The sequence below is a fragment of the Periophthalmus magnuspinnatus genome, chromosome 9, assembly GCF_009829125.3.
Source record: "Periophthalmus magnuspinnatus isolate fPerMag1 chromosome 9, fPerMag1.2.pri, whole genome shotgun sequence".
Classification (NCBI taxonomy): Eukaryota; Metazoa; Chordata; class Actinopteri; order Gobiiformes; family Gobiidae; genus Periophthalmus; species Periophthalmus magnuspinnatus.
The window spans coordinates 18201180-18225123 of record NC_047134.1 but is presented as its reverse complement, the minus strand read 5'-3'; the positions used below and the strand labels follow the sequence as shown (position 1 = coordinate 18225123).

The following is a 23944-nucleotide window of genomic DNA, read 5'->3' as shown; positions in this document are numbered from 1 at the left end:
TTTTTTAATTACTATTATTATGATTTCATTTCTGGAAATAACACCAGTTATGCATCTCCGCCAGACCTCGGTGACTGACTTGACATGTGTTAAATTTAGCCTCTTGTACCATCTACTGGAAGAATCAAGAATTACACTGTGATCCCTTCAGAGATGGACAGACCATAGACTGCAACACACACACACACACACACCCACACACACACACACACACACACACCCCACACACACACACACACACACACACCCCCACACACACCCACCCCCACAGACACACACACACACGTGCACTTTTGGCACTGTTTATAATTTACAGAATATTTATATATATTTTTTATTTTGTTATAACTCTTATAGATTTTGGTTATTATCTCAACTTTTCGGTGTATCAATAGCAACAAAAGGTTTCCAATAACTCCAGGATAAAGGAATAAAGGATAAAGGAGGGGAAAACCTCTTTTAAACTATATCTTACCCCCAAGAGACAAATAAAAATCTACTTTAATGCGCCATGCTGACCACCAAAGCATGCAAATTATTATTTATTTATGCTTCTATGCTGATTTTGCCACGGCAGAGCACAATATAACAGTAGCCTACAGAAAAATACAATGTAAACTGGACCTTACCAATGCATGGCATTGTAGCAAAATCTTAATTAATTTCACCACAATTTAAAATTTTAAAAATATGTTTTGTTCTTTTAGATGCAAGCTCCAAACTTTGCCATGTGTTAAACTCTCCAATTGTGCTGGAAGCTGAATGTGAGCTATAGGAGGGGTTCAGTGGGGCTGTTTGCGAGTTCACGCATGGACGATGGAAGCGCGCTCCCGATACTTCAGGTGAATGAGAGGGAAGAAGAGCTTAACACGGTTCACTGTACTTCGCACCAAAACGGAACAATTAGTGGAAAATGAGTTGTGTTGCGTCGCTCGGGGCGCCTGCTTTTATGACAACATACCTACTCTTCGTGGTGGGATGCGTCGCACAGAAAGTAAGTTGATTATATTTTATTAGCTGCAAATAAAAGATCCACGCTTCACCTCTAGCCTTGCTGAGTTTCGAGCACACTTCTCCAAAACACGTTTGGCTCAAAACAGATACCGAATGCGCCCTAAAATGCAGACCTTCAGGAGTTGTTTTTGTCGCGCTTTCACGCAATAAAGTGGTTTAAACCCCATGTCAGACCTAATGTCATGTGTACGCGGCCAGTGTTTTGTCATTCCACTTTGTTGACGTTTTGGAGTGTTTTTCTTGCATATAAAGATAATTATTGTTGTGACATGGAGTTTAACGCCAGTGTTCTCCTCTCCATGTATTTCATTTCCTGGGACTAGATTGCATGTCAAATTTTGTTAAATGACATTCATAACGAATTCAGACTAAAGTTGTTCTTTTTCAGAATAACCAATAACTTTACACATTTTAGTGAAGTATCGCTGAAATTAAATAAACTCTATTGCTAATTGAGCTTTGCCTTCAGGTGTTTGTTAACTCCATAGGTAGACTCACTTCTTGGTTGTACAACTTTATTATTTGATCTTCTGCACAATAAATGTGCCAAAAAACATGATATTAATGTATTTTTGTAACATTCTGTGCACGTTTTGCACACTTCTTTCAGTCTGACGCAATATGCGTTCAAAGAGATGTTTTGATGGCACAGGCATGTTTTGATGTTACTGCACTTCACAGAGTTAGGGAATGGCATGCAGAATCCAAACTAGTGAAATGGGAACCACATTGGGAGCATGTTAACCTTATGTTGAGCTTTTATACTCACAGAGGAGTATTCCCAAACGCTGGCCTCTGACAACCCAGAGGTTCCTGATCAAAAGTTGGCTCTGATGAACAAGAACACAAACATACACAGAGCTGATCCATGGGACATGTTTTTCATTGACTTGGCCTGTCACCTCTGTCTGTTTTGTGATTTGTGTTTTATCTTCTTGGGTTGGAAGTTGCTGTCATATTAATAAGAGAGGCAACTGTGACCAAAACGTAGGCCTATATTCAATTGTTTATAGAACTTAACAATATGTTTTTTCACCCTTTTTTATACAAGTCAAGTACTGAAGTATAAAAAAACTTAACCAGTGTCTGTTCTTGAATTCTTTGTACTCCTTGAAATGTAAATAAACCAGGGTTAGATTGAAATTGGACTTTGAAAATAAGTATTACATGCTCCTGCCATTTAAAAAAAGTAAAAAAAAAAGTTATACTGATTGTCATACAAATGCATGGCTAGTGAATGCAGTTAGAAGTTGTTATAAAGGCTGGTGTCATAGCATTAAAGGACTTAGTGAAGGTCTCCGTTATGACATCAAACCACATTGTCAAGAGCATATTTCCATCCGTGTAGAAGCTCTGCGGCTTTAACCTGTCACAAATCGTCCTCTTCCACCGATGGAGAATGACGCCTCAGCAGCACAGTTCTTAGAAACAGACAACAAAAGATCTTCCCATATTGAATTGTCAGCGTCTCCAGTCTTAGTTCCTGTGTGTATAGGGTGCTCACTATCTGTGCAATTATCTGCCTGAGGGGGCACGGTAAATGATGGCTTTGTCCTCCTCTCCTCTTTTGTATTAAGTTGATTTTTGGAACAGCATAAACAAGTTCGGAATTTATTCTATCCCCTTTCTGAGGCTTCCAAGTTTGTCAGTCCACAATTGACAGACAGCAATTTGGATCATTGTTTTGTTGTTCTGGTTTGTATTTCGGATGATATGATGACAGGGACAGTTATCTCTAATTGAAATGAACTTCAGAAGCCCGTTGAACTCTTGAGCATTATTGAACCTGTGTGAATTATCTGAAAGCGTACAGTGACACACATAATAGTAATAGTAATAAAAACTTACAGTTGTGCTTACGGATAAATTTGCTGTTTTCTTAGGTTGTGTGTGTGTGTCATATATATATATATATATATATATATATATATATATATATATATATATATATATATATATATATATATATATATATATATATATATATATATATATATAATGTGTGTGCGTAATATTACATTATATTATATTATACTATATTAAATGCATATATTGTTCATGTGAAAAAGCACAGTAAATACTTAAAGAATTTGTAAAAGCCAAAAATCAAAAACGTGTGTGGCTTAGTTCACTTAGCCATAACCAGCATACACTGTAAATGTTAATGAAATGTATATTATATTTTGACAGTGTCATCTGTCTCAGAATGTGCTATAAATTCATAAATCAATATGTGTGTATGTGGGAAAATGGTTGCATCCGCTGTCACATTGATTAACTGCAGTTTCTTGTCATTACTGTACAGTCTTACAGAACTGGGCTTCTTACTGAGGTGCTGCAGAGAAACAAATTATCATATATTCGTTCACAGTAACACATTCCAAAATCTGGGAATAATTTTTCCAAACTAGTTTTAACCACTGTGGAGATAAGGTCACGATCCACCACAGGGACCCGCTAGCTCTGTGCAACAGTAAGCACAGTGACAGAGAAAGGCTTTACCCCACACACACACAATTATAGAGCCCATGTCTGTCTTTCTGTTCAACTGCCCCCCCAGGCTTCTCAATTAACCCCACAGTATAATGTGGCCTACAGTGAACATCCCATGTAGGTCTGTCAAAAATAATTACTACATCAAGTTATTGTTCAATACATTTTAGATAGAACAATATTTTTGAGTAGTTTTCCTTTTCTGGTGAGGAAATAGTTGTAATTATTCATAGTACAAGTAGTAAGTGGTTATAAGTACGCTCAAAGCCACCCTTCATGAACTACAAAGAATATGCTGAGACAGCCACTAGCCAGTGTGCTTAATCAAGCCATGCACCAGTTGTTTGTAAATGCCCTGAATATGCAGTGTCCAACATGAGCCAGTAAGAGAGGACTGACATCACACAGGAGATATGTGATAAATCTGTGGCTCAGATATCAGAGCTGTCCACAGCTGTGAGAGTGACCTCAGGAAGCCCTTTTCAGCCTACAATTTGGGATTTCATTCAAGTAGTTGTCCTGCACACAATTGTATTATCCCTGTGAATGTACCAATTGTTACTGTGAAAATAAAATTGTAGGCATAATTGCACCCAATATTGTATTATTACATATTATTATTGTTATTGTTTATCATTTTGCAGAAACTGAAGAGTTAATTAAACTTGGAATCATGAACCCAGGGCAGCCGTGTGGACTGTATGCAGTTGGAACTGGACTGGTGTGAGCCTGTGAAGTAGTGTCACTTTTCTCCTCAGTAAACAGGGCTGGGAGGATTCCTGCCCCTTTCTGAGGGGCCCGCCTGCCTCTTTATGAGCCTTTCCGGACTGTTTGTGCATGAGAGCACTATGCTGTTTGTGTGTTAACAGTAATTCAGTTGGAGGCAGCTCATGTTGCTGGGCTTTACACAATTGTATTGTCAGCTTCATTTAATAGATACACATTTTAACATACTGACCAACTGAACCTAATTCACAGAATAATAGTTAAGATTCTACTGAAGTACCAAACACTGCATGGCTTTTTATGGGCAATTTGTGCAATTTTCATAATTATATTGTGTATTTGGATAATCGATTTATTATTATCCTCACTTCACATATACACCTGGTGCAGTACCATATGGTTATTCTCTGAAGCAGAATGTAAAAGTTAAAACAATAGTGTGTATAGGGGCCTCTCAGAGAACTCAGCTGGTGTGCTGTTTGATTGAACAAGTCATTTTTAGACACTGATGATGCACTCAGTTGATCTACTTCTGTTCAGAATGGCTTCTGTCAATAGCACAACTGGGGCACCAAGTCTTATGTAAACTTTCAGCTTGGCCAATTACAATTATCATCTGCACAAAACCACACTCTAGCCCATTGTTTTGTCATGAGAAAAAGCATCCTTGAATAATTAGCGTGTGGCAAGTGAGCGGCCAGTGATGTAACTGAATGGAGATGTTTGGCATTATAAGAATGTCCCATTTCCATTGGACACTGTGGCAGTGGAGCCTTTTCATGTCTAGCGTAGCATGCACATCTACAGTACTGTAGTATTTATTCATATTATTATGGTTGGTATCTCAATTGCTCATGAAATCATTATCTTACATGTGCTGTATATCTACAGGCCATGTAAGAGTTCGATATTTATCTACCTATTTGCATGTTTACACAACAATAGCTTGATAACATTTTTTATCTAAATTATTAGAGAAAACATAAAGAATCTGTCTCCCATGTGCACATGCTTTCTCCATCACTTGTGCTTGAGTCAGGACACAATGTCCTTTTCGAGCCCCTGTCATGGCCCACATTGTAAAGGGGTTCCTTCATTGCGCAACATTTGCAGCAAACACTATGAAGTGAACCCCAAATCGGCTTCTCTCCCCATCCTCCACAGAAGTGGCATCTTGGCTATGCAAAAGTTATATCCTGAAATCTAATTTCTAAATAATTATTTCAAAAATAAACTCTATTACATTGAACGTGTTGATGTGAAAAAAGAAAGAAATACAATTACCATACCGACCTTAAAGAGAACATGAAAGTAAATCAGAGCTATATTTTCATTCAAAAAGCCTGACAGTTGTCTTCAGAGAGTCTGAGCTGAAATCAAACTGCACCAGAAAAGGAGCATAGCCTGTTATTTAAAAATCACAATATGCTAATTGAAGATTTATTTGATGTCTCATCTGGACCCCTCATCCAATCTTAAAAAATAAAAAGTAAATTTAAAAATTGCAGATTAGCTTTTATTCACCCATTTGTGTTGTTAGTGACTCTAAAGGTTAATGTGGCACATGGACATACTGAGGACGCGGGTTCAAATCCCTCAAGTGGACGTGAATGTACAAAGTGTAAGGGAAAAGTTAGCTATGACGATCAGTATTCAGATGGGGTCATTGTTGAAGTCCCATTCAGTTCAAACAGTTAGAATCAAGCCCTTATTTTTGAATTAAATTGGCAATAGATCTTGGTCTTTGTGTTTCTGCTTGGGTTGGTGACTCAAATTTAAACCCAGCTGGTACAAGTCTAGAGCTCTACAATATTTGTATTTGTGCAGCCATAATATTTCTCTTAGGTCTCCACGTTTACTAGATCCATACCACCCAGCAGGACCAAGTATAGTAGCTTTTCCATGATTCCCCAGCCCTAATGCCCTGCTCTTGTCTGGGCCCACATGAGTGTAATAAGCAGTGGACCTGGCTGTGACCTCCTCAGCTGTATCAGCCCTGGAGAGAAGCTCATGCCTCTGGGCTTATGGTCAATGGTACTCTACTCAAACTCATGGATGGATATGTGGAAATGAATACTTTATGTGTAACGGTATTTTTTGTTTTGTTTTATTTTTGCATTTAGAATACATTTAGTTTGAGATTTATGATTTATGGCACTATCAAAGGACATGTCTGAGTTTTTAAAGACCCTTTTGTCCCTCATGGCTTTGTGTCTCTCCGCAATATTGCATTTTGTTATGATTTTAGGCAGGGCGAGGGTCCAGTCTCTGCCCTGGGGTGTTACCATGTTACCTGTCCTTCACGGGGATATTGAGTTCAGTCCAACCACTACAGCCAACAGGAAAGCTCATAAACACACAGCTCCCCTACAATGGTCTGGTCTGAGCTGCCCGGCCAGCTACACATCTGCCTCTACTTATGCCCCAGGTCTGCCTGCCTCTCCACGCACCTGGGACGCATTATAACCAGCATGTTTGAAGAAATGCCCCCGCCAAAGGTTATTCAAAGAGGCAGTAACATAAGCTAGATATGGCACTGAACAAGAAATAATTTCCCATGATAAAGAATGGATATGTATTATAGGGAGCAGATACATAAAAAAATGCTAATATTGCAATTTAAATATCAAGTATATTGTCTGGTTTCTTTTTGATATAATTTTGAATAGTTTTATTTACAGACCGTCTACATACAACCTCCTAAACAAGTAAAAGTGATATTTTCGCCCTTTTATGATTTATTTTATTGCCTGGCAAATCCAGAATGACATCTCTGTATTTTTACACATATGGACATCAGTCTGGTCACCACACTTTCTGTCGCATCTTGAGCCAGAACTAGATGTGTCCATGCAATTCACTGACACATGTGAAAAGAAGGAGCTCATTGGCCATCTATCATTTAGAAGCTTTACTTTCTTTTTTCTTCATAAGCAGCCCTATTTGTTTTGATGTGGATGGACTATGCTTATCCATGCATTTCAATCAAACCCATCTGAACTCGGAGATGTACCAGTGGCCAGACTCATCTTCATAAAGTATTGATGAAGTGTGTATTCAGGATCTCATACAATTCATTTTATGGTCCATTCACTTTTTATGCATTACTTGAACCTCATTTTACAAGTAATTTTTTTCAATATTGCCTACTCCTAAAATGCATTTAGAGTTTCATTAAAACACAAGCACTATACGGTAAACTATGCAAATTGAGAAATCTACTTCCATCATGATGACAACCAAAGCGCAAGAAAAATGTCATTTCTACATAAATTGAGGCAAAACACTCAACAATGATCTTTTGAAAGACAACCTAGGCAACATTATACTCTGCCAGTTTGAAGAAATACCATACAAAGGTGACCAACAATGCAGCAATACAAACTCTTAGTGTCATGTGATCCATAACCAGATAACTGTGTAACTTAATGCCATCAACAATGCCCCGGATGCGAGCGCTTGGGTGATGCCTGGGCTGTCCCATTGTAAATCCATGCGTCAATGGGTGTTTGTTAGCCGTTAACATAAAGCTCGTTGGTGATACGTGAGGGTCTGATTTCAAAGTTGTGACATGTCTAACTTGATGTATTGTTGTTGCAGGTGTATTTTGACTGTGGTGCCAAGGTGGATGTAGTTGATGCTCAAGGCCTTATCCTTTCACCTGGATTCCCCTACAACTACTCATCTGGGACGCATTGTGTTTGGCAGTTCTTTGTGCCCATTGACTACCAGCTTATACTGGAGATATTTGACTTTGACGTGTTTGAAAGCCACGACGCAGCCAGCCAGTACACAAATATGGCTAATTTTGATGACGAAGACACAGATGAAGAAGTGATGTTTAGCCAAGGGAGGTCGATGGCGGATGAAACGCCAAAAGAGGTACAACAAAGCGAAAGGTACGTCGCTAAGAAGCAGCAACTTTTTCAAGATGATGTCAAGCAGGTAGTTGTCCAAGAGCAATCTACTAAAATGGAGCTTACAAAAGTGTCCAATTCTGCCAAAAGATCTGCTGATATAAGTTCAAACTCTGCACCCCCGCCATCTCTTGCTGTGATACCTGATAGTCTACCTCCTGAAAACAAGCCTTCAAATGTTCCTAGTACAACAACGGAAACTCCAAATATTTTGTCAACCCTTTTTACTGAAACTTCATCAGTGACCCCAGAGACGCAGCAGTCTATCCTGGACGCTTGCCCTCATGACGTCTTGTACATTTCGGATCTTATCACTTTCTCCTCACGATTTTGTGGCTCAAACAGACCTCCGAGTAGCCAGTTAGTTTTCGGCTCCAATCAGGAAATGGTGGAAGTTATTATGGAGTTGATCACAACGACACACTGGGGTCGCGGTTTTGCTCTTCTCTTTCATTATCACAACCGGACAGAACCAGGGAGCACAAGGAGGAATGTGACATTTGCATCCAGCAAGGTGAACTCTCTGCTGGCTGCTGTGAGCGGGGCGGCGTTCCTGGCCATGATCCTGACCAGTGCCCTGTGCATCATTTTCAGGTGAGTATGTTTATTTGGGCATAGTTGTCAAAAGTGGCTCTGACGATACAATAGTTGGATAAATTGAATTGAACCAATCGTTTTCAGGGAGATGTTGTTCCTTAGGCTTTATCCTAAACTGTGGAATATTATAGCCAATCTGTGTCCATGGAAACTGAATTAGGATTTTAATTTTCTATTTCCAGGGAACCATGCAGGTGATGGACCACCACCAGAAATTTACATACTGTATCTTTTAATATTTCAGTCTTACAGCCAATGAAAGTGGTTAAAGGCTGCATAAAACATACTCTTAGTCAGTTATTGGACCACAAGGAAGTACACCACCTAAGGTCCATAGTTTCTGGTTGTAGACGTAAACATAGATCCCTAACAAGAATGTGCGGTAAAAGACAAATATTTTACATGTAGTAACAGATATATTTCATTACACATCCCCATCACTGTAAATGGTAGTGATATGCAGTAAGGTAGCTTAAGTTTAACGTTTTGACTGATAACCCTCCACATTAAGTGAGTGTACAGTAAATATTGCCTGTGAATGACTCTAAATGCCCACATTAGTGCCCACATGCGTGTCCACACTCCCCTCTCTGATATTGACACAGCTGGAGGCCGCTGTGCTTGAAGTGGTCACCTCCTGATGAGTTGGGCTTGGCTGTGACCACCAGGCATCCTTCATGTGGCCTGTTCTCACCAAAGGCAGCGGGGCATTCGAGGTGCAGCAGCTGGTATTGATTCTACACAAAACACAGGCCTGAATAGAGCATAGATTAGTCTGAGATTGGTTATTTAGATTATTGGCTCTTGTCTTAATATGATTTACGTAAAAGCAATATAAACCACAAGCGCAGAACATATTTTTGTAATACTCTCTTAATAAATAACATGTGTACACCTCTGTAGACTTTTAATATAGATACCCATATCCACAGTTCAAGGTACCATATGCAACTTTCTGAAGTTGGCATGTCATATGCATGATTTCATGGAAATAAAGTTAAAACCATACTTTGTAACAATCTCCATGGAGATAGATATGTTTTATGCTATACTGTGGAATATTATAGCCAAAGGAACAACCTTTTTCAGGAAGCCCTCCTCCAGGCCAATTAAGGTCTTTGTGGAGATACAAGCCTGCTGACAGTTTTCAGTAAGTTTTCAGAGAAATAAACATAAACAAAATGAAAAAAAAGTCAAATTTTCTGTTTAAAAAGCTACATACTGTGGCTTTCAACTTAATATCCAGGTTTATTAGCATTCTTGCCTTATTATTATTATTATTGAAGACTAAAACTTGGAATATGATAACACAAATGAGCTATTTACAATGACTATATACTGTACCAATTAAATTAAATTATCAAGATACATTATATTCTTTAGTCCTACCAATGAACAAATACATAAAATGAAATAGTAAAAATGTGCATGCATTTTGTTTAATATTACATTTTTAGTAAACTTTCCTTTTGATCCAGAAAAATAAGCAGCTCAAATAGACGTATCATTAAAAAGTGCCTTGAGTTTGTGACAGGCTGTGTTCCTCATGCTGTGGGAACCACCACAGTTTATTATGATTTGTGTTAATTTCCATCACAGCTCAGTGTCTCCAGCCAATCCGACAGGCACAATAACTCCACGGGTTCTCACTCTTAATGACGGGGAAATTGGAAGCATGTGTTCAATAAAACGAAAGTGCAATTGGCAAGAACAACAACACAAGTCATTTGGAAGCCAGGAAACGCATTACCATGAAACGTCAAACCCTGGAAAAGTCTTTGTACTTTTTTCTCTTTACATATTAATTTAGTTCACTGAAAACATTGTGAAACAACTGTGTGGGTAAACTAGAGCAAACATTTCCAGTAAGACCCTACAGTGAGATTAACTTCCACATTCAGTACCATCCAAAAATCTGCCAAAGGTGGCTAGGAGTCGCAGCGGGGGATGCCCTCATTTGACCGATAGCTTGTTATGAACTCATTCATGTAAGATTAATGTTTTAATAAGTGAGTATTTCAAGTATTTTAACACGCTTCATTGAGTCATATAACTTAATCTGACAAGATGAAACTGCATGGATGACCAGATATTATTAAATGTAAAATTGTAGGATTTAGTAACATCAATTAATCTGCCTTCTGTTGAAATTTGAAACTGTTTTCGTGTTACTGTCCATTTGAAGCCCTATAAGCTTGACGATGGACATTCATTTAACAGAATTTAAAATTACAGATTCCCATTACAGGGAAATAAACATGGGCTGAATTGAAACCACAATGTCAGCCCATGTAGTTGTGGTGTAAGTGTGAATGTGAGATTGTGGTAAAATAATCCAGTAGAACTTTAAGAGGACAATGACCACTGGTATTTTGGAGTATTCCTGATAGCCGGTGGTTTCCTCAATGAATATAATTTCAGTGTAGTCATTCAGTTGGCCACAAATGTATTCATACCCTGATGCTGAGTCTGCATTACAGCAAAGTAATGCTGTGAAGAAATCGTAAAGAATTAACTATTGGCAATTTGGCAGAGAATATATTGTGCAGAGAATTGACAACCTTGGTATCAGAAATGAGACAGGAAATGGGGAAAGAAAATATTTCAAAATTAGTTTGACAGCTCATCTTGTACAGAATAATAAAATGAGTATCTTTCATTTTTTTTTTTTTAAACGTTCAAAATTATGCCATACACTGGTTATGTAGGGTTATAAACTCTAGGCATGTCCACTGTTGTCTTTAATTATTCACTGATTGTATGTTTTGTTTTGCAGACCCAAGTTGTGTCCAAAAAGAGCCAATTCCAGCACATCCAACAGCCCTGAGGTAAACGGACCTATCCTCCCCCTCTAAAGATTGCGAAGTGCACCTCTGTTTTTGCTTCAATATACTTTGCCACTCTTTGTTCTTACTTTTGTAGTGCCGCCTTCCTCATCTATTCAACTACTTACTCACTTTTAGGGTCACGTGAATACACTATAGTAGATGGAAAACAGGTTGATCAAGCTGTGAGGTTAACTAGGTGAAAATTCATGGCACAGTTTGTACTTCAGGTTTATAACCTGTTTACTTAGTCAGGCACATGATTTAACATGCATCAAGTATTATATGATTAGGGATAACATTATCACATAACTATTGTTGTGATAGCATTATGTTATTATTTATAAAGTTTCCAATAAACAGGGGTGGAAAGCAACTAATTACAAATACTCGCATTACTGTAAATATAAAATACTGATCTAAAATGCTGCTAAAAATCTGTTAAAAAGTAACTACTGTATTTTCTGGACTATACGTTGCACTTTTTTTCATAGTTTGACTGGGGGTGCAACTTATACTCAGATGCGACTTATATGTGAAATTATTAAAATATATAATTTGTTATTATTATAGTTATTGTCACACTGACAACTGCACAAGGGCTCTTTAGGCTTGTGTGTGTGACAGCCATGCGGAAATGGAAGCAGTGCTTTATCTACTTCCGGAGTTGGTGGAGTTCTTCAGAAGCGACACTGAGGAAGAATTCAGTGAATTTAGTGATTTGGAGTGAGATCAAGAGTAAATTTGTTAGCTTGTTTTTTATGCTTTAGTTATCTGATTAACTGTTAACAAACCAGACATGTATTCAGTTTGTTGCTTCATGTAGCTGAATAAATATTACTTACTATAGCGTGCTGTACTGCTTTTCAGCCTGTTGTTCTCTATTTTATTGTTGTTATTATTATAACTTGACTTTAAAGATAAAATGTCTGTTCTTGGTTTCAAATTTTGTAAAATAAATGTACCCAAAAAATGCAACTTATTGAGTACAAATTTGCAATACCCCATCACTGCCAAAAACGATGCTGTGTGATATCACTCTAGCACAAGTGAAAAGTAGAGATTCAAGTAATTAATTAAGTAAAAATAACGTATTTGATGACTATATAGATACTACGTAATTATCAAGTTACTTTTTTGGTGTAAAGTTTGATTGAAGTTGTTGTAAACTACTGCAAACAGTGGTATCTTTTTAAAAACTACTTAGTAAGGGTTAGTGAATAAATAATAACCATTACCAACCCAGTTTATTGTGCCTGTAAACATCTTTTGCATGTTTTAATGAGCAGGTACCAGAGGGAGTCCCTAACATTGTGTCCGAGGTGAGCGAGCTGCAGCTGATCGCAGAGAATCAGGCCAACCTGGAGACCACCAGAGCACAAGAAGACAAGCAGGAAACCCCGCCACACACAGGTGCATAACACGCTGCACAAAGTATAAATATAAAGAGACTGACCTATTGACATTTATTTTGCCAAAATGACTGAATTGTACCTGAAGGACTGTTTTCAGATGTTATTACTTTTTATTTTATAAACAGGCATTTTTTTTAGTTAATATAGTTAATATAGTTATAGTTAATATGTCACTTCAATCTGGAACATTCCCAAGCACTTTGAAAACTGCGGTTATCAAGCCTCTCCTAACGAAGAGGAGTCTTGATGCCATAATATTGAACAATTATTGACCGATCTCAAATCTGCCGTTTTTAGGCAAAGTCCTCGAAAAAGTTGTTTACCAACAACTTATTAACTTCCTCGAAATGAACAACTCCTTTGATGTCTTCCAATCAGGTTTTAGACCCCACCACAGCACTGAGACTGTTTTTATCAAGGTGACAAATGACATCTGCCTGAACACTGATGCAGGCAAAGTCTCAGTCTTGATCCTGTTAGACCTGAGTGCTGCCTTTGACATTGTGGATCATGGGATGCTCTTACAGAGATTAGGGGACTGGGTGGGCATCTTTGGTATGGCACTAAACTGGTTCAAGTCCTATTTAGAAAACAGGGAGCACTTTGTTGAAATTGGAAAATGTATCTCAGATAAAATGTCTCTGACCTGTGGGGTGCCCCAGGGTTCAATCCTGGGACCCCTGCTGTTCATTCTCTACATGCTGCCGTTAGGCCAGTTAATACGCAGCAATAATGTGTCTTACCACAGCTATGTAGATGACACTCAGATCTATGTCTCACTAGCAGCAGGTGACTATGGACCAGTGGATTCACTCTGCCACTGCATCCAACAGATCAGTGTGTGGATGCAAAACAACTTTCTTCTGCTAAACTCAGACAAGACTGAAGTCATCATCTTTGGCCCACAGAAACTTAGAGAAAGTGTCAGCAGTTACCTCCAGTCTCTCTCTCTAAAACCTTCAAATCAGGCTAGAAATCTAGGGGTAATAATGGACTCAGACTTGAACTTTAACAGCCACATCAAATCAATAACATCTGCAGCTTTTTACCTAAAAAACATTGCAAAAATCAAAGGTATACTGTCAAAGCCAGACTTAGAGACTTATCCATGCATTTGTCTCCAGTAGGTTAGACTACTGTAACGGCCTGCTCACTGGCCTCTCCAAACGAGCCTTAACACAGCTGCAGGACATCCAGAACGCTGCTGCTAGGGTCCTGACTAGAACCAGGAAGTATGAGCACATAAGTCCTGTGCTCAGGTCTCTGCACTGGCTCCTGTAGCTCAAAGAATAGACTTTAAAGCAGCTCTGCTTGTGCATAAGTCTCTCCATGGCCTAGGTCCAAAGTATATCTCCGACATGTTAGTGCCATATGAACCATCTCGCAATTTGAGGACTTCAGGGACTGGCCTCCTGCTGGTGCCCAGAGTCAGGACTAAACATGGGGAATCAGCGTTTAAGTTTTATGCAGCTAAAACTTGGAACAGTCTTCCTGAAGATGTGAGACAGGCCTCTACTTTGACAATGTTTAAATCCAGGCTCAAAACGGTTCTGTTTAGCTCTGCATACGACTGAAAGGTTTTTATTCTGCACTCTTCCCTTTTAATGTTAATTTTACGAATTGTGCTATACAAATAAACTTGCCTTGCCTTGCCTTGCCTTTTTTCCTTTTTAAAAGGGCTAAAGGGGCACTGAGGTCTTCTTAGGGGATTCTCGCAAAACATGTTATTTAGAGAATGTTTTATTTGGGAAACTGGATTACTCAGGTAGAAATCCACACATGAAACTTCTCAGCAAAAGGCTCAACTTATTATTATTGGACACACTGTATAATCAATCAAATGTGTTTGTAGATGAGAAAACATTGGCTTAAATTTGCCCTAATGCTTCTGGCTTTTTGTGCAGTCAGTGCGGGTGGAGACCTGTCCCAGAGTGCAGAGGTGGATCTTTCCACTGGTCTGACGGAGCTTGATCTTGGACCAGACGAAGTGTTTCTCACATCTCCAGCTCCCAGCACCGTCAGTGGCCATCTCCCACTCACTACACATACAGTAAGATATCTGCTTTTGTCGCAATCATTAAACATTTTGTGGGAAATCCGTAGAGGTATACACATGGCTTTTTACTGTAGACAACTCGTGTGAATTCCTTTGACAAGCAGGTGGCAAAACCCTGTAAGAAAAAATATATATAATGCATTTTTAAGTCACACTTTGCTGCTGTACAATATAAAGACATACATTATTTTTTACTGTTTCCATGTTTCCTGGTTTCCTTATCATGTAATTGTCATAATTAGACTTATAGTTGCAATGGTATTTCCATATTTTTCATTCTGTGCTTGTATTTAAAAGAGCAATTATATGCCAATGTACACTGCACCAAAACAAGTGCATTAGTGACACCAGTGTATCCAGTTTTGCATGTACTTGAAATGTATGCCATTTTTGGGAAGCAAAACAACCAAAAGCTTTTTTTCCATTTCAGTTCTAGTGTGGCCAGTTTTTAGACATAGACAATCATGAGATCTTGTATTAAAAGATTTCCAGTATCAAAGTTCAACAAACAAGTGAAATATTCAGGCAGTCTATCAAGTAGGTCCTTATAAATAAATTTTATACAGTGTTGTTCTCTTCTGACAGATAGCGAAGGCCAACATACTTTTTCATAGAGTGTAAAGTGATGGATTTTAAATTCATCACCTGTTGTGAAACGAAGGACTGAGTGAAAGAGTGAATCTAAAGGTTTCAAAGTAGAGGCTGAAGTCTGCATGTATATTATATCTCCATAATCTAGTACAGAAAGAAAGACTGCTTGAACAATTTCTTTTCTGTAATTAAAATACACATCTTGGAATCATGTAACAGTTTTGAAAGTATAGGTTTTGGTCAAGCCTAAATCCAAGATGTTTATAGGTGACTGTTTTCATCAATGTACTGTTTAGAGTATAAAGATTTGTAGCCTGCATGTCACTTAAATGTTTTTTTAGGGGGGGAAAAAAAATCATATACCTAGTTTTATTTGCATTCAAAGATAATTTAATTTTGGATTTCATTCAAATCTTGCTGCAGTTTAAAATCACCTCATCAGCAGAGGGAGGACTTGCATACCAAACAGCATCATCTGCATATAAATGTTTGAGGCTTTCTCTTAAATTGCAACTAACTGAATTAATAAATAAAGTAAAAAGTAATGGGCCCAAAATTGAGCCTTGGGGCACTCCTTTGCTTAAAGCTTAAAAAAAAAGTATTTAAACCATCAGCTACTACTGGCTGGATTCTGTTTGAAAGATCATTTTGGAAGTAATTACCTGTAGCATTGTCAAATCCAATAGGCGCTTCAAGAAGATTTAAAGCTTTTGATTCTGTTGATCATAAAATCAATAAACAGAGCTACACAATCTTGTTTGTCATCAAGGGCTGTGAAAATGTCATTTAAAACCTTTGTGGTTGCAATGACAGTACTGTGCCCTTTTCTGAAACCTGATTGATAAGATTTAAAAATAGTGTTTATTTAAATAAATTGTTACGTGATTTGCAAATAACTTTTCTAAAACTTTTATTTTGGACATTACTTTGGATTTACATTTTTAGTTGTCCAACCTTTATGTAAATACAAAACGTCGTCATAATTCTGGTATAACTGCCATTTAAATTGATAAATTTAAAATATATAATAAAGGTTTAATTAAATATGGGGTGGCTAGTAAAAGAAGTTTTAGGTCAAGGTCATCAGCTCCTGTGGACTTCTTTGGGTCTATGGAGTGGAGATCATTTAATATCTCCATGAAAGTGAAAGATCTTAAAGAGAAAATCTGACTGCTATCTGCCAGAGGTTCAGATTCAACATAATCAAGATCAGAGGGATGATCATTACTGTCCAAAACATCACATACAGAGATAAAATGCCTGTTGAAAGCATTACATATTTCCTCTTTAGAATTTACCAACCAATATTTTATTGGATTCAGCATTGTAATGTATGAATATTAGGTTCTGAGAGGGATCTTGCTCTTTATCAGCGCAGACATGATGTAAGAAGTTTTTGCCTTTCTAACTGTTGATAAAGATCTATTTCTTTTTTATGAAAAATGCCCAATCCAAATCTGATCTAGTTGTTTGCTGGCAGAATGTTGTCAGGCCTACCTGGGAAACTGCACAAATGCGTGATACAGACTGTAGCTATGAAATGTATGAGGACATAACTTGGAAACAGGGATAATTAAAAGATGGGAGGAAAGTTGGGGAGGAAACGTCTCGACTAAGTATTTTCTCTGCTCTCTTTTGTATTCCCTCAGAGAGTTGGCATCAAAGCACTCTGGCAGCTTTTTGAAGGACTGGCAAGCATTTGTGCTGCCTGGGCTAATGGAGAATTATCTACAGCGCCAGATTCCCAGCTCCAATTGTGCGTCTGTTTGTGTGTGTTATGCACACTTTGGCACTCACTGTGTGGTCTGACTGTGTGTGTCCTTCATACATACTTTCCTGTACATAATTATTGACAAATGGGCTAATGGTGGGCAATGGCAATCTTTATGTCTCTAAAACATGTCAAGAAATTTTTGCAAAAGACCATTTTAAAGAGGCTTAATCTATACCAGTGGGATTTCTAAATGGGAGGTTAAGATTAGAAAATTGTGAACAAAAGTGAAGAGTGACTATTCTTTGTGACACAACAGGAGCACTGTTATTAAGAGCCGTGCTGGGTGGCTCATATCAAACCGCGTGTGTCTGCTCTCAAAGTTGCCATTGGGCTTGTGGGCTTTAAATAACGAAAGGAACACTTTTATTTAAACCCCCTTTAATTCTTGTCTAGACAAAGCTAGCTGCTAGTGACTGTGTGGAGGATTATCTGGTTCTCACTCTCTCTGATGGGTGCAACCCCTAAAACCTTCGCCCTCCCTTTATCAGCCGCACGTCCCACCTGCCATGTACGATTAGTGCCAGTAGACTGTTAACTATTCCCTTACCTAGTGAAAATTCGCACCTTTTTGCCATAACCCAATGCAGTGTTCCAAAAAATCTTGGGTCTCATTGCTATTTGTAATTAAAACACAGCACCAAGTAGTAATATTAATGTATTGTTAATATGCTGTTGATCAATGGAGTGTACAACAATCTCAACAACAGTTAACATACAGTTGAAACCAAACGTTTACATACACTATATAAAAAGATACATACGCTTTTTTTTCTCACTGTCTGACATGAAATCAAACTAACCTTTTCCTGTTTTTGGTCAATTAGGATTACCAAAATGTATGTCAGAATAATGAGAGAAGGATTTATTTTTGACAAATTTTCATTACTTTCTTCAAAGTCAGAAGTTTACATACGGTAAGATTACTATGCATTTGAACAATTTGGGAAAACCCAGATGATGACCTGAAACACAGATGTGCCTCTTTGTGTAATTTTATGTGTCAATATATCAGGAACAGAATTGTCTCGTTCACCCTCGGGTGCAATTTCCTGATGCCTTATCTTATCTTAACAATTATACACAAGTATAAACACCATTGGAATGTCCAGCCATAATACCGCTCAGGAGGGAGACAGGTTCTGTGTCCCAGAGATGAACGGGCTCTGGTCTGAAATGTGTATATCAACACAAGAACAAAAGCAAAAGACCTTGTGAAGATGCTGGCTAAAGCTGGTAAGAGTGTGTCATTATCCACAGTGAAACTGTGGGCGGAAAGACCGTTCTGCTGGGAAGAAGCCATTCCTCCAAAAGAAACATAAAAAAGCCAGATTACAGTTTGCAAATGCACACAGGGACAAATACCTTAATTTTTGGAGACATGTCCTGTGGTCTGACGAAACTAAAATTGAACAGTTTGGCCATAATGTGCATCGTTACGTTTGGAGGAAAAAGCAGGAAGCATGAAAGCCTGAGAACACCATGCCAACTGTAAAATACAGGGGTGGCAGCATCATGTTGTGGGTTTGTTTTGCTGCAGGAGGGACCAGTGCACTTCACAAAATGGATGACATCATGAGGAAAGAACATTATGTGGAAATAATGAAGCAACATCTCAAGACATCAGCCAGGAGGTTTAAGCTTAGGTGCAAATGAGTCTTCCAAATTGACAGTGGCCCAAAGCATACAGCCAAACTGGTTACAAAGTGTCTTGAGGATAACAAAGTCAATGTTTTGAAGTGGCCCTCACAAAGACCTCAATTCCCTGACCTCAATCCTATTGAAAATGTATGTGCAGACCTGAAAAGGCATGTGTGAGTAAGGAGGCCTGCAAACATGGCTCAGTTACACCAGTTCTGTCAAGAAGAATGGGCCGAAATTCCTGCCAACTATTGTGAGAAGCTTGTGGAAGGAAATCCAAAACTTTTACCCCAAGTCATACAGTTTAAAGGCAATGGTACCAAATACTAATGAAATGTATGCAAACTTCTGACTTTCACAAAAGTAATGAAACATTGTCTTTAAAAAAGCCTGTCATTATACTGGTATTTAGCAAATAGAAATCATTTTGGTAATCCTAACTGATCTAAAACAGGAAAAGTTTAGTCGATTTCATGTCATGACAGTGAGAAAGAAAAGTGTATGTGTCTCTTTATATAGTGTATGTAACCTTCTGGTTTTAGCTATATAAGGAACCAAGAGGACTGCTCCCTTTTCTTGAATACTTTACATACTAAATTCTGAAGAAATTTGCTATCCGCACCTGCTCAGTTGGCTGAGTATCGAGCCCCACAAGCCAAAGCTAATCAGAACCGTTCCTTCTTGTTAATCCATGAATTTACCACATAACACAATCTCCAGGCATATTTAAAAAGTCAGGTGAAAATGCCACTGGTGCAAACATTTTAAGACTAATTAAATGTATTTATACACAAATGCTGGACGTTATGTAGATGCAAATGAATCGATTGCAGGTATTTAATATGATTTATATTTAAGGACATAATTCATACTGCATTTTGTCCACTATCAGAAATGCGTGCATATTTCAATACAAGCCTGTTAATCTATGCAGGTCAGTAACCATTGGAGCTGCAGTTGAGTGCCTGAGTATAATGCCACCTTTGATATGGTAGCATAAATGCGCTGTAGCCATCTGCATTTTAATTAGTTTTTACTCTTTGTCTCTCAGCTTTGTTCCTATGTTTACATGGTGTTAGCTGAACATGGTTTTCCTTTTGAAGTGTATTTTTTTAGCCTTTAGTTGTGGTTAGAGGTGAGCAATATATATAAAGGAATGATTATACCAAAATTGTTCTTTTGAAGTAATGCAATGTTATATCGCTTATTTTAAAAAGAAAACATGCATTGAATATTTTAAATTATATTCTATCACATATATGGTAATTTTACTGTGGACCATTTGAACCTCAAGAGATTGCTATTTACTACTGTTAATATCACACACTCTTAGATTTAGTCCAGGTCCAGTCCTTTTGCATTTGTCATTTTATAGTAAAAAACAATCTAATTATTCGGTGTAATCTAATTATTACTGTTTTTCCATCTTTAGCAGCATGAGCGGTTTCTGCGCCTCAGTGACGTAGGCCCGGGCCCTTCAGGGGACTGGCCATCTCCGGACTCGACGGGAACCAGGCCTAAGTCTGGGAGCGGCTCCAGACCCAGAGCCTGGAGTGTGCGCACCTTCCAGGACTTCCTGCCTCCTCTGCCACAACTGCACAAGAAGTGGTGCAGCTGGAACTCAACCAGTCCCTTCACAAAGCTGGTGGACACAGTCAGTAATATAATCTTCACTTTTCATTTTTATTGGGTTAAAGATTATTTTGTTTTATTTTTGTTGAGTCATTAGCTAATATAGTCTTTGTGCTAGTGCCAAACCTACAAATATGGGTGTTGTATCAGGAAGGGCTTCTGGTGGATAAAAACAAGCAAACTATGTACTGTATACTTATCACTGCACACTAGAAGACAGGTCAGGATGTGTTGGCTTCAAAAGCAGTGGACTATAAAATATAATAACAAGTAGGGTCAAACTATTCAAACCATTTCAACTACCAAAATTAAGTTTACAAGAATGTTTGATAGAGCTAGGCCTGCGTTTGTCGGTACTCTTATGAGAAAGACATTGAATAGGCTACATTGCATTTAGTTATGTTGTACCCTACGACTATACAAATCCAAGGCTTATTTAATTTATATAAAACTTTCACTCTGTCTAATAAATGGTGCATTCTACACTAACACAAAAAATGCATTTCCTTCTCACACTTAACTCAGCTACACACACAGTACCCATCCTATGCCCAGAAAAATTGTGTTTCCAATCATAGGACACAAAGAAGAAAAAAAAAATGCTGTACAAATCGCAGGAGGAAAATGTCAAAAGAAATTATTGATCACAAAAAATAATGTCTCTTTCAACTTAGGCCACATCCAGCCTGGTTGCAGATGGCAGAGGAAGCAATGGCCGGGAGGTATTTTCTGAAGTGAATTTGGCAAAGGCAGACACCAGCACCAACTCGGACTCCTCCATCAGCAATGCCTCTTATCCTCTTACCCAATCAGCCCAAAGGCAACGCCGCCTCAACTCAACCAGCAACCTGCGGCGCTCCCGATTCACTGGCCCCTGTTTCGGTTTGCTCTCCGGGACAACTGACCCGACAAAGACCCCCGCTGTTCAGGGTTCCACCTCTGAGCCTGTTCCTGTTTCTGTTTCATCCTCCATAGAGGGCAGCCAGCCGGGGAAGAAGCGAGGGGAGGTCCAAGCAGAAGGGGAGCACGTCAGTGTACAGGTTTTTGCCATTTCGGAGGAGGAAGACCGGCAGCCGTTGGTCCCAGCGGAGCACCTGGACCACCCGGCAGCCCCCCAAGTGTTGAATGGACTTGCGAGAGGGGTCTATGAGGGGAAAAGGTCAGCTGGAGGTAGTCCCAAGAGCCAGAGGGTAAGGGGAGAGTGGAGGCCGTGGGGCAGCCAGGCATCGGGAGGGGTTATAGCAGCTTCCAAAACGGCCCATACAATTTGTGACAGCCAGGTGCCGATCAGCCCGGCAACAGCTCTGTGCAGTGTGGTCCATCAGATGTGACCAAGTGAAGGACAGAGACTTTGAACTTTGTGTTAGTTCCACTTAATGACTGGTATAATTTCTAAAGTACATTTTCACCTGACGATGTAGATTGTAGCTTGCTGGAAATACAGTGTTGCGCAAGAATTATTTTTGTTTTGTTTTGTTTTTAAAGGTTAAGATCTAAATCTGTCAATGTTGAAATTGTATATAAGAAGTCTGATGGTGGTCATGAGATTTAATTGTAAAAATTCAAATCATTGGTTTGGTTGAATGGAGAAAGTATTCCAGTCAAAATCATAAAATCCTTTAAAACGTGCAGAAAACTATAATCATGATTAAGATGTATTTGAATGATGAAAAGAATATGCCAAGGTATTGGATGTCATAGTAGAGAATATGAAAATAGATCTTTCTTTTTTCCTACTGCCCGACGATTAGCAGCACTTCACATTTCAAAGTAAGACACCAGCTATTGCACTTTGATGCTCAGTTATATCTATGTTGGATTTTGCCTACACCTATTGTGGAACATATGTAGATTTGTACTTTACATTATTGTGTTACGGAACAGTGTAACAGAATAGATTAAGCCTTGTATATATAGTTTATGTACACATATACAGACTGGATTGTAAAGGGAATTTAAGAGTATTTACTATACACTGTAAAAACTGTAGATTATAGATGTATCAATAGTATTTAAATGTGCTGAATTATTGTAAATTTTTAATAAAGAAGACATTACATTGTCACGTCTTTGTTCAAGAGTAACATTCACTGATTCTTGCTTTATGCTTTATGACGACTGTTTTCAAGTAGGAAAAATGGGCAATTGCAAGGATTGGAAACCTCTAGTCAGTAGTGCCAGGCTCAGGGAATCTCCAAACTGCAGTGATTAGTGTATATTGAGTGATTTCTTTTTTTTAGCAATTGATCAGGGATCATTTTACATAACGAAAAAATAGGCAAGTATTTACTTTGAATTGTCTTTAAATTAGTCTCTTTGCGCTAAGAAAGGAACAGCGCTGAATTGACAATTGCTAAATGCTGATAGGTGGGGAATGTAGGAAGTTAGAGCTGACCAGTAAAGGGCAATACAACTTACTATTGACAGTTACTGTACTGTAGTAATTGCTAGTAGTTTCTAATAAAAGTATCATTGCTCACTATTGGTTGTATTCAGAGGACCCCTTTTCATTTAAATCTTAACGTACATCAGATCAAGCTAAACATTATGTGATATCAAATCACACACAACTAGTATAGACAGTCACAATCAACTTTTATTTTTTTATAAAGAGAAAAATATAGACAACATACTGGGTAAATAAACATTTTTTGTGAAATCAATTGAAAATAAGCTTGCATATTCCTAAACTACAATATAATAATAATCTAAACAGTTTAATAGTGCATTGATTGAATAGTAACTTTTCATGGTATCCATATTGTCAAAGGATGCATACAATAAGAGTAAATATTTGTCTTAGTATACAACATGAACCCTATTCCCTCACCTCAGGGAGAATGTATAAAGCCTCTTTAGACCTGGTGCCTGATTGGAGCGGCGTGAGACTGTTGTTGGCTTAGGGTGCCCAGACCTCCTGTAGGGAATCATTAAAACTGAGCCACTACATTGAGGGGATTGGCTCGGGCTTGTGCTCTGGACCTGAGCTGCTAAGGAATGCCACTGTGGACCCACTAAGATAGAATGGGAAAAACCTAGATTGAGCTTACACTGCAAATCTGTAAATCGACTACGACTTGAGACAGAGCGTAGTGAAGGGCCAGATGGAAAAGACATATTAAAATTAGCTCCCCAAAGTAATGTCTAATATGCTAACAAAATATTGTACTTAATTTCCTATAAAGATTTAATTTTCTATGCTATAGGCCAAAAACAATAAAACCGGAGTTGGTTTACCTGCCAGTTTGCTACAGATTATGTGCAAT

The 23944-nt window shown here is 38.3% G+C and overlaps 1 protein-coding gene across 1 annotated transcript; it reads left to right on the top strand.

Moving 5' to 3' along the window:
* Positions 1 to 800: 800 nt before the first annotated feature.
* Positions 801 to 22760, top strand: si:dkey-112e17.1 (uncharacterized). The gene is made up of 7 exons (XM_033972533.2): positions 801 to 994; positions 7834 to 8744; positions 11524 to 11575; positions 12862 to 12985; positions 14892 to 15037; positions 20479 to 20700; positions 21353 to 22760. Exons 1-7 carry the CDS (start codon positions 914 to 916, stop codon positions 22007 to 22009), a joined length of 2193 nt encoding a protein of 730 aa, XP_033828424.1. The 5' UTR covers positions 801 to 913; the 3' UTR covers positions 22010 to 22760.
* The last annotated feature ends 1184 nt before the right edge of the window (positions 22761 to 23944 follow it).